Raw genomic sequence first — 9,495 nt, forward strand, 5'->3', positions numbered from 1 at the left:
ATAAAACACTTTATTTACAAAATTCAAATATGCTCCAATTAAAAGCTGTCCCTTTATTAAACACCCACAAAGTTCCGAACATTGTACAAAATGTTAAAACACTTATTCATACTCTTTTGAAGCAAAGATGCCTGTTCTGCCGCACTCATTTTTGCGAGACGTTGGCATTTTAGCTCCACTGTCCTAAAAAGACCAGTTCTTCAAAATTTGCTCAAGAAACAAGTTTCTGATCCACTGAAGTAGATTATGAGGTTAATGCAGAAGTCAACTGGTGAAGTTTCTGTCAACTGTTACACTTAATGTCCTCTTCCTAATTAAGAGAAAATGAAAATATTAAAAATATAGAAAAGTGAACTTTAAGTAACACTATTAGCCAAAACTCAAGTTTAAAATCAACATTAGTTCTGGTAAAGTTTAACAAACATACTTTACCAAATTTAACTATTATTTATATTACCACCTTTTTGCTTTTCAAATTAATAATATAGCAAAGTAAAGCAGAAGCAGATGAAAAAATTCAAAGGTAAAAGTGATATAAAATGAAACTGTATATTAGGCTAAAAAAAGGAATACCATGGTGTTCTACATACTTGCTGGCAAAAAGAAATAAAAGTTAGGAGACAATACCATTTCTAGAAATTCAGTTATTTCAAGTTTTCTTCCCCCACTCACCTCTGAAACCACCACCCCCTCTTCCTCCTCTGAAACCTCCACCTCCTCTTCCACCTCTAAAACCACCTAAAAATAAAGGAAATATTCATTAAATAACTGTAATCTGTCATATTTTGATAAGCCTATAAACATCAATATATTTCTTATAATTATAAAGAACAGCATTAGGTTGTTACAAAAGTCACTGCAGTTTCAGACCCTGAATTTTAAAATAACTAGGCTCAAGCACTTCCTAATTAATCAAAATAGGAACCATTACAACCAACACACTTTTTCCAAGAGAAATAAGTTTGTTTATTCCTGTAACATAAAAACCCATGCTATGGGATTCAACGAACTCTTGGAGAGCATTTTCTGTATCCTGCTGGTTGTGGAAGATTCTTCCCTGCAAAAAGTTGTCAAGATGCTTGAAGAAGTTGTAGTCATTTGCCAAGAGATCAGATGAATAAGGCAAGAGGTCAGGTGAATTCAGCAAATGAGGCAAAACTTCACAGTCCAGTATGTTCAAGTTTTGAAGTGCTGGCTGTTCGACATTAGGTCAAGTGTCACGGAAAAGAATAGGGCCCATTCTATTGATCTGGCTGCAGGCACTGCAGTTTTCGGTGCATCTCATCAATTTGCTGAGGATACTTCCCAGATGTAATGGTTTCACCAGGATTCAGAAAGCTGTGGTGGATCAGAAGACTGGCAGCAGACCACCAAATGGTGACCATGACCCTTTTTTTGGTGCAAGTTTGGCTTAGGGGAAGTATTTTAGAGCCTCTTCTCAATCCAACCACTGAGCTGGTCATCACTGGCATCATATAAAATCCACTTTTTGTTGCATGTCACAATTCAATCAAGAAATGCCTCATTGTTGTTACACAGAATAAGAGAGGATGACACACTGAAATGATTTTTTTTTATTTGCAGTCAGCTCATGAGGCACCCTCTTGTCAAGCTTTTTCACCTTTCCAATTTGCTTCAAATGTCAAACCACCAAAGAATGGTCAATAAGTTCTTAGGCAACTTCTCGTGTAGTTTTAAGAGGATCGGCTTTAATGTGGCTCTCAATGGCTCGGAGTCACCTTCCAGTGGCCAGCCTCTGCACTCCTCATCAAGGCTCTCCTTTCCTTTGCAAAACTTCTTAAACCACCACTGCAATGTACATTTGTTAGTTCCTGGGCCAAATGAGTTCTTGATGTTCCAAGTTATCTCCACTGCTTTATGACCCATTTTTGAACTCAAGAAAACTGCTAGATTTTGCTTTTTATCTAACATCATTTCCATAGTCTAAAACACATATAAAATAAACAGCAAGTAATATGTCATTGTTGTTGTTCAATCACTACATCGTGTCTGACTCTTTCTGACCCCATGAACTGCATGCAGCACGCCAGGCTTCCCTGTCCTTCACCATCATGTTGATTTTGCTCAAACAGTCCATTGAGTCAGTAATGCTATCCAACCATTTCATCCTCTGTGGCCCTTTCTCCTCCTGCCTTCAATCATTCCCAGCATCAGGGTCTTTTCCAGTGAGTTGGCTCTTCACATCAGGGGCCAAAATACTGGACTTTCAACTTCAGCACCAGTCCTTCCAATGAATATTCTGGACTGATTTCCTTTAGAATTGACTGATCTGATCTCTTTGCAGTTCAAGACACCCTCAAGAGTCTTCTCCAGCACCGCAATTTGAAAGCACCAGTTCTTTGACACTCAGCTTTCTTTATTGTCCAACTCTCACATTCATACACGACTAACAGAAAAACCACAGCTTTGACTAGACAGACTTTTGTCGGCAAAGTAACGTCTCTGCTTTTTAAAACGCTGTCTAGGTTTGTCACAGCTTTCCTTCCATGGAGCAAGCATCTTTTAATTTTGTGGCTGCAGTCACCGTCTGCAGTGATTTTGGAGCCCAAGAAAATGAAATCCGACACTGTTTCCACATTTTCCCCACCTATTTGTCATGAAGTAATAGGACCAGATGCCATGATCTTTGTATTTTTATTGTTAATGTCATTAGCAAAAAATATAAAGCAAGAAATGTGCATTAAAATGAGGTATAATATAATCATATTTATTTAAGAATGTATTCTAATATCAAAGGGCAAAATTCAACAATGCAAAATTGCAATTATTTCTGCACCAAGCTAACATATATTCACATATTTTATCTCGCAGAATTTTTTAAAAGATAAAAATGGAGAAAGAATAGTAGTTTCTCAATCCAGTGGAAAGGAAAAATCCTAGGTTACAACTTTTTAAACAAGTTTTGTTTTAATACATTAGAAAAGCTTGTTACTTTAAAGTTCAATTTAGCCCTATTGTTAAATGTATTTGTACCTCAACTTTTGCTTATGGGATACACTTTTTAAACTGCACTAAGGCTTCTTAATTCTAAGAACAAAAAGTAGCAAACATGGGTGGTTTGGTTCTGGGAGTACTACCATGCCTGCTAAACTGCTTCAGTCGTGTCCGACTCCGTGACCCGATAGACTGTAGCCCACCAGGCCCCTGTCTATCGGATTCTCCAGGCAAGAATACTGGAATGGGTTGGCATGCCCTCCTCCAAGGAATCTTCCCAACCCAGGGATCGAACCCATGTCCCTTACGTCTCCTATATTGGCAGGTAGATTCTTTACCACTAGCGCCACCTGGGAAGTACCATGGCTACAACATTTAAGGTTAACTGAGCTGGAAACAGACACACTGATGTTCATATGCTGACAAGCTTTGAAATTTTAAAATTTTAAATTATTTTCTTCTATTATCCAATACATTTGGCTTCCTACTACAGTCCCTACTTTTACTTATTTTGGGGGACAGTTTTGTAAAAGAATGATGAAACATAAAGAGAGAAATTATAAAGAAACAAGTACATATATCTAAAATACAATATAAAGATTAAGATTTCAAGAAAATAGAGTTGTGAATTTTTTAAACTATTTTGTATAAGACTGAATATAGAATGGGAATGAGGGGATCTCCATTCAAATTCTCAAAGGGATACTTCCAAAGAAATAAATATATACATATCTCTTAAGAGATTATCTCCAAGTTATCTGGATCCCAAAAAGGCACATTTACCGAGTGAAACGTTCATTAAATTGAGAGGCAAAAGTGAAAATGAAATTCTCTTTTCTGATACAGTAACCCACTTGGCAGCTCCTCTTCCTTACCACTTTGGCTCTGTCCATCATCCTGTCACCCACCTAGCACATCATTCCCAGATGCTGCATCCCAGCTCATCCCCAGCCTTACTTATCACCTGGCTGCCTACACAATAAATGTACCAAAGCTGTGGGGAAATACATAATATCAACATACTGAAATCAAAGCAATGAATTTATTGGTAATAATAGTCTTTGACATGACATCAGAAGACACTGGTTTTATTTCTGAGCCCCCAATTGTTTGATTAGGACAAATTAACATTTCTAAGTTTCCATTTCCTCATTCATAAAAATAAAGATATCATCCACCTTCATAAAGTTTTGCTAAATACTAATTAAAAAATTAAAATTCAATTAAGATAATCCTATATGTTATAGAAACTAAGCATTATTACTATGGTAATCTGCCAAGATTTGAAAGAGCCTAACTAAAAGAAATAAAACCATAAGAGAGGTTGACTTATATTCAAAATTTAATTGTACTCTTTAAATAGGCTGTGACTTTGAAATCTCATTAGAAGTTTTCCTCCATGGGGAACTTACCACCTCTACCACCTCTGCCACCTCTGCCTCTTCCTCCTCCTTGACCTCCCCTGCCACCACCTCTCGGAGGTCCCTTTTCACCAGGAGGTCGAGGTAGAAACCTCTGCAACGGCAGCAGCTTATATGGGTCTATATAAAACTGGAAGTAAAATAGAAACAATTAGTGTGATGAGCTGGGGGGTAATACAATATAATAATTAAGAACCGACACACTAGACTCAAAACTGCCTGGGTCAAATCCCAACCCTCTAACTTCACTAGTGATACACTGAGGAAGTCTCAAGTGCTTTTAAGTAAAACTGTCCTAAGGTAGGTCATTCATTTATAAAACCAAGGATCTAGGTGTTAGCTTGACTCACCTTCTGTAGTTTTTTAAAGGAAGATGCTTTCATGTTCTCTGATAATTTAACTGAAAAATACTATTAATTTTATTAAGGAATAAGCAATTATAATAAAAGATAATCTTCTGAATTCACATGTCATTTTTAAAATAACAAGGTTAGAATATACAGAAATATTCACGAAAAGTAAGAAATGAGTTTCCAAACAGAAGTGAAGTTTTTGTTTTAAAACTTCCAGGTCCACCATACTATTGCAGTAGCATCATCATATCGAAAGCAAAGTAACTCAAATGGCACTGATCCAAATGACAATCATTTCTAAAAGCTTTCAAAAAGGAAGGCACACTTAAGAGGCCTATCTTTTCAATTTATGTGGAAATATATTCCCCTGTCTTGATTCTCCTTTACGGTCCAATCTTAGCAATACTGCATCCACTTCAGTGAAGCACCAAGTTCAGTTTAATCAATACTTATCTCCAGAAAAAAACAAATCATGACCTTTCAACAGGATTGCTACATCTTCCAATTAAAAAGGATACAAAATCTCTAAGCTGTCCAAATATTTCATCCACTTTTCCAATTTGTTCTTTGTTTTCTAAATAAACTGGAGCATTGAAATAAGGTACTTTATTTTCATCTGTGGTACATTTACACACTATGTCATCTTCACAAGGGTGCAGGAACTCTCCTAATACTAAAATAGGACATAAAATTGTTAAAATATAAAACAGTTTCAAATGATATTGACCAACCTCTTCTAGAAGCTTTCCTCTTGGCTGCCTGGGATTTCACCAGCAAAAAAGCCTTCCTGGTTTAGTACCAACTCCACAAAATACTAGCTATGTGAGTAATACTAGATTACTAGACCCCGGAGTAAGGGTCTCACCTTTTCTATTCTTCAGTGTCTTCATCTTTAATGTAGGGCTAACAACAAAACCCTCGGCTAACACCTAGTACTGTGAGGATTAAGCACAACAATGTGTCAAGTGCTTAGAAAGTGCCTGGCATATTGAGACCACTCAACCTGTAAGTTATTTTGTTATAGTTACTATTATTATTTGATTAAATGCTATGCTTCATTCTATCGTCTCTTCTTCATCTGCCCATCCATAAATCTAAGACAGTCTGTTGTTCTCCTGCCTTTTTCCCCCCCTTCCCCTTTTAAAACTTCCCACTACCACCTTTTCACTGACTCTTCGATCCTTACCAAGAAAGTCTGGAATTTCATATAACTACCTTTATATTTAACTTATATCCACCCCAAACTAAAATACTCACCATATTCCTATAAAACCAACTCTCAATTCCCATCACCCAAGTTCAAAATCAAGAATCTTTTATTTCTAGTATTAGTCAAGTTCTTCTAAGTTTGTTTCCACTGAGATTTCTCTCCCATCTAACCCTTCCTTTTTTCTTCACTTTCGCAATGCTCTCAATGTGTCATGCATGGACTGTTACGGGACAGGACCTTTGACTCTAGCCACTGACCTCTACACCATTTTGCATACCGATCCAACTTTCTCTTCATATATTAGACTCTATTTATCCTGTCTCCTCTTTAATGCAGGCTTCTGTCAAATTTCTGTCTCACTTTCTAAAACTTCCACCCTATCTCTTTGATAATTACCCCAAAACTGCTCTAATTAGGTCTTTATTATTTTTTTTACTCCCCTGTGCAGTTTCCCTTCTCAGCAAGTTGTGGGTTTTTTTGTTTGTTTGTTTTTAACTCACTTCACTTATTTAAGAGTGGCAATTAAGAGTCAGGAAACTTGGCTTTGTATCTCAAATATATCCCTTACTGATCACTCATCACTATGACCCTAGCAAATAAACTTAACTCTGAATCAGTTTTCTTATCTGTAAAATGGGAACAGTACGGGTAAGGACATAACATACCTATTTATATCTCCCTTTCAGCCAAAACTCTAGTTCGATATCCATGATGCATTTTAGCTGTCCTTCAGCTTTCTTACTTTCTACAGCACGATTTGAAGGCAGCTTACCGCCTCTCCGTAGGCCTGACTCCACAACTAAGAACCAACCCCCTGAGAAAGACAGCTGCTGCATCTGCCTTTCAGCACCAGACTCCTAGTCAAACTTACTAATAACACAGACCTACAACCTCCGCCCCCGACTCCATTCCACCCTCCGCGCCCAAGTAGGCCAAGCTCTGAAGCCTACATACAAACTACTTGTTCTGGAGGTCCTTGGTCTTGGCCTTTGTTAAAGCCTCCGCGGCCGCCCCCTCGTCCGAATCCTCCTCTGCCGCCGCCGCCTCTGAAATTACCGCCGCCTCCACCTCGGAAGTGGTTGTTGCTGCCGCCGCCGCGACCGAAGCCGCCACCTCGATTAAATCCTCCGCGACCTCCGCCCCGAAAAGACATGTTCGCTCCTACCTAATAAGAAAAACAGTGCGTTGCCGTTCAGTCACTGGGGCCTCTGAGCCTCAATCAGAAACCAGAAACGCGGATAATGATGATAACAGCAACTCTGCCACTTCAACCATGGCCAGAGGGCCAGCGACTCGCCGGAAACGTGAGTGTGACCTGCCGACAGCCCTGTGAGCGCCGACCGACCACTCACGAGCCCCGTCGCCCAGGGTGACTACCTCCTCCCCCAGCAGGCAGGAAGGGCCTCAGCCGCATTCCCTCCCTCCCTCCGCTGGGTTCCACGTCCAACATTCTCAGACTGCCTGGCCTCCTCCCGCTACTCACCGGCGCCACGTGCACCGCAGGCCCGGGTGCTCACACCCACTCTCCCGGTACTTCCGCCTCACACGAGCCTCTTCGGCCACCGTACCGGGACAAAACTGAAGTGGGGAGGGGATCACCTAGAAACTCGAATAACTGGTTTAGAAAAAAAAGCCAGGCACCTGCGGAAGCAGGTACGCTGTCGCCTGTCCGAAAGAGCCTTCAATGCTGGAAGAGTATCAGTAATATCTCAACATCAACCGTTACTTTACGATAATCAGCTTTACTTGCCTACTGCGAGCAGAGGAAGTGACATACAATATCAGCGTCCTTTGAAGCATGACGTTGCAGGAAGTTCCGCTCTGCGGCGTTGCCCTTGGAGATAACTGGCGTCAGGGCCCGCCCCTCTCCCCGCGGCCCGGCAAGTTCCGGTTGGGAGCTGAGTGGAGGTGTGTGCTGTGTTGTTAGACTGCGCTGCGGTCATCTTGCTCGACAGTTGGTTGCGGCTCCACGAGTTGTCTATTGAGGAGATTTGAGCCGCGCTCTGCCCGGAAGGTGGATCTGTCCGCATCCGAACCCAGTGAAAGGGCTTGTCGGAGTTCTTTCCAGTCGTTTGTTTCTTCCGGATCCTTTGAAGTACGCACGATTGTGGGCAGTACTGTGTCCATCGTTTTATCCTATGGTTTCGCTAAGTTCAGTTCAGTTCATTCGCTCAGTCATGTCCGACTCTGCGACTCCATGGACTGTGCAGCGCGCCAGACCTCCCTGTCCATCACCAACTCCTGTAGTTTACTCAAACTCATGTCCATTGAATGGGTGATGTCAACCAACCATCTCATCCTCTGTCGTCCCCTTCTCCCGCCTTCAATCTTTCCCAGCATCAGGGTCTTTCAGATGAGTCACTTCTTCACATCAGGTGGCCAAAGTATTGGAGTATCAGCTTCAGTATCAGTCCTTCAAATGAATATTCAGGACTGATTTCCTTTAGGATGGATTGGTTGGATCTCCTTGCACTCCAAGGGACTCTCAAGAGTCTTCTCCAACACCGCAGTTCAAAAGCATCAATTTTTCAGCGCTCAGCTTTCTTGATAGTCCAACTCTCACATCCATACATGACCACCGGAAAAACTATAGCCTTGACTAGACCGACCTTTGTCAATGTTTCTACTTTTTAATATGCTTTGTTGGTCATAACTTTTCTTCCAAGGAGTAAGCATTTTTTAATGTCATGGCTGTAATCACCATCTGCAGTGATTTTGGAGCCCCCAAAAATGAAGTCTTGTCAGTGTTTCCATTGTTTTCCCATCTATTTGCCATGAAGTAATGGGACCAGATACCATGATCTTAGTTTTCTGAATGTTGGGTTTTAAGCCAACTTTTTCACTCTCCTCTTTCACTTTCATCAAGAGGCTCTTTAGTTCTTTGCTTTCTGCCATAAGTGTGGTGCCATCTGCATATCTGAAATTATTGATGTTTCTCCTTGTGCTTCATCCAGCCCAGCGTTTCTCATGATGTACTCTGCATGTAAGTTAAATAAGCAGGGTGACAATATACAGCCTTGACGTACTCCTTTCCCAATTTGGAACCAGTCTGTTGTTCCATGTCCAGTTCTAACTGTTGCTTCCTGACCTGCATACAGATTTCTTAGGAGACAGGTCAGGTAGTCTGGTATTCCCATCTCTTGAAGAATATCCACAGTTTGTTGTGATCCACACAGTGAAAGGCTTTGGCATCTTCAATAAAGCCGAAGTAGATGTTTTTCTGGAACTCTCTTGCTTTTTTGATGATACAATGGATGTTGGCAATTTGGTTTCACTAAAGCAAGGGGGGAAAAAAAGTTTGTGTGTGCGCTATTAAAGGAACTGTTGTCTGAAGGAAAGCCAGACCACATTTTTATCTTTTGTGCCATATAGTTTGTTCCTCTGCAAGTACATTTTGAGCGCAGACAGGAGGCAATGGCGACCCACTCCAATACTCTTGCCTGGAAAATCCCATGGGTGGAGGAGCCTGATAGGCTGCAGTCCATGGGGTCGCTAAGAGTCGGACACGACTGAGCGACTTCACTTTCACTCTTCACTTTCATGCATTGGAGAAGGA

At 40.7% G+C, this 9,495-nt stretch overlaps 1 protein-coding gene across 3 annotated transcripts; it reads right to left on the bottom strand.

Annotated features, from left to right (window-relative positions):
- On the bottom strand, positions 1–7,709 carry GAR1 (GAR1 ribonucleoprotein). 3 transcript variants are annotated; one of them, XM_052642122.1, is made up of 7 exons: positions 7,423–7,709; positions 6,894–7,100; positions 5,248–5,402; positions 4,727–4,786; positions 4,368–4,506; positions 673–738; positions 1–310 (listed from the first exon to the last, which is right to left on the bottom strand). In XM_052642122.1, the coding sequence occupies exons 2-7, from the start codon at positions 7,090–7,092 to the stop codon at positions 297–299; spliced, it is 633 nt and encodes a 210-aa protein (XP_052498082.1). In that variant the 5' UTR covers positions 7,093–7,100; positions 7,423–7,709; the 3' UTR covers positions 1–296. The 3 variants fall into 3 exon arrangements, with proteins under 3 accessions (XP_052498082.1, XP_052498081.1, XP_052498083.1); XM_052642121.1 differs by having other exon boundaries at positions 6,894–7,104; XM_052642123.1 differs by having other exon boundaries at positions 6,894–7,104; positions 7,581–7,670.
- Between the last annotated feature and the right edge of the window lie 1,786 nt (positions 7,710–9,495).

Source organism: Budorcas taxicolor, chromosome 6, assembly GCF_023091745.1.
Source record: "Budorcas taxicolor isolate Tak-1 chromosome 6, Takin1.1, whole genome shotgun sequence".
Taxonomy (NCBI): Eukaryota; Metazoa; Chordata; class Mammalia; order Artiodactyla; family Bovidae; genus Budorcas; species Budorcas taxicolor.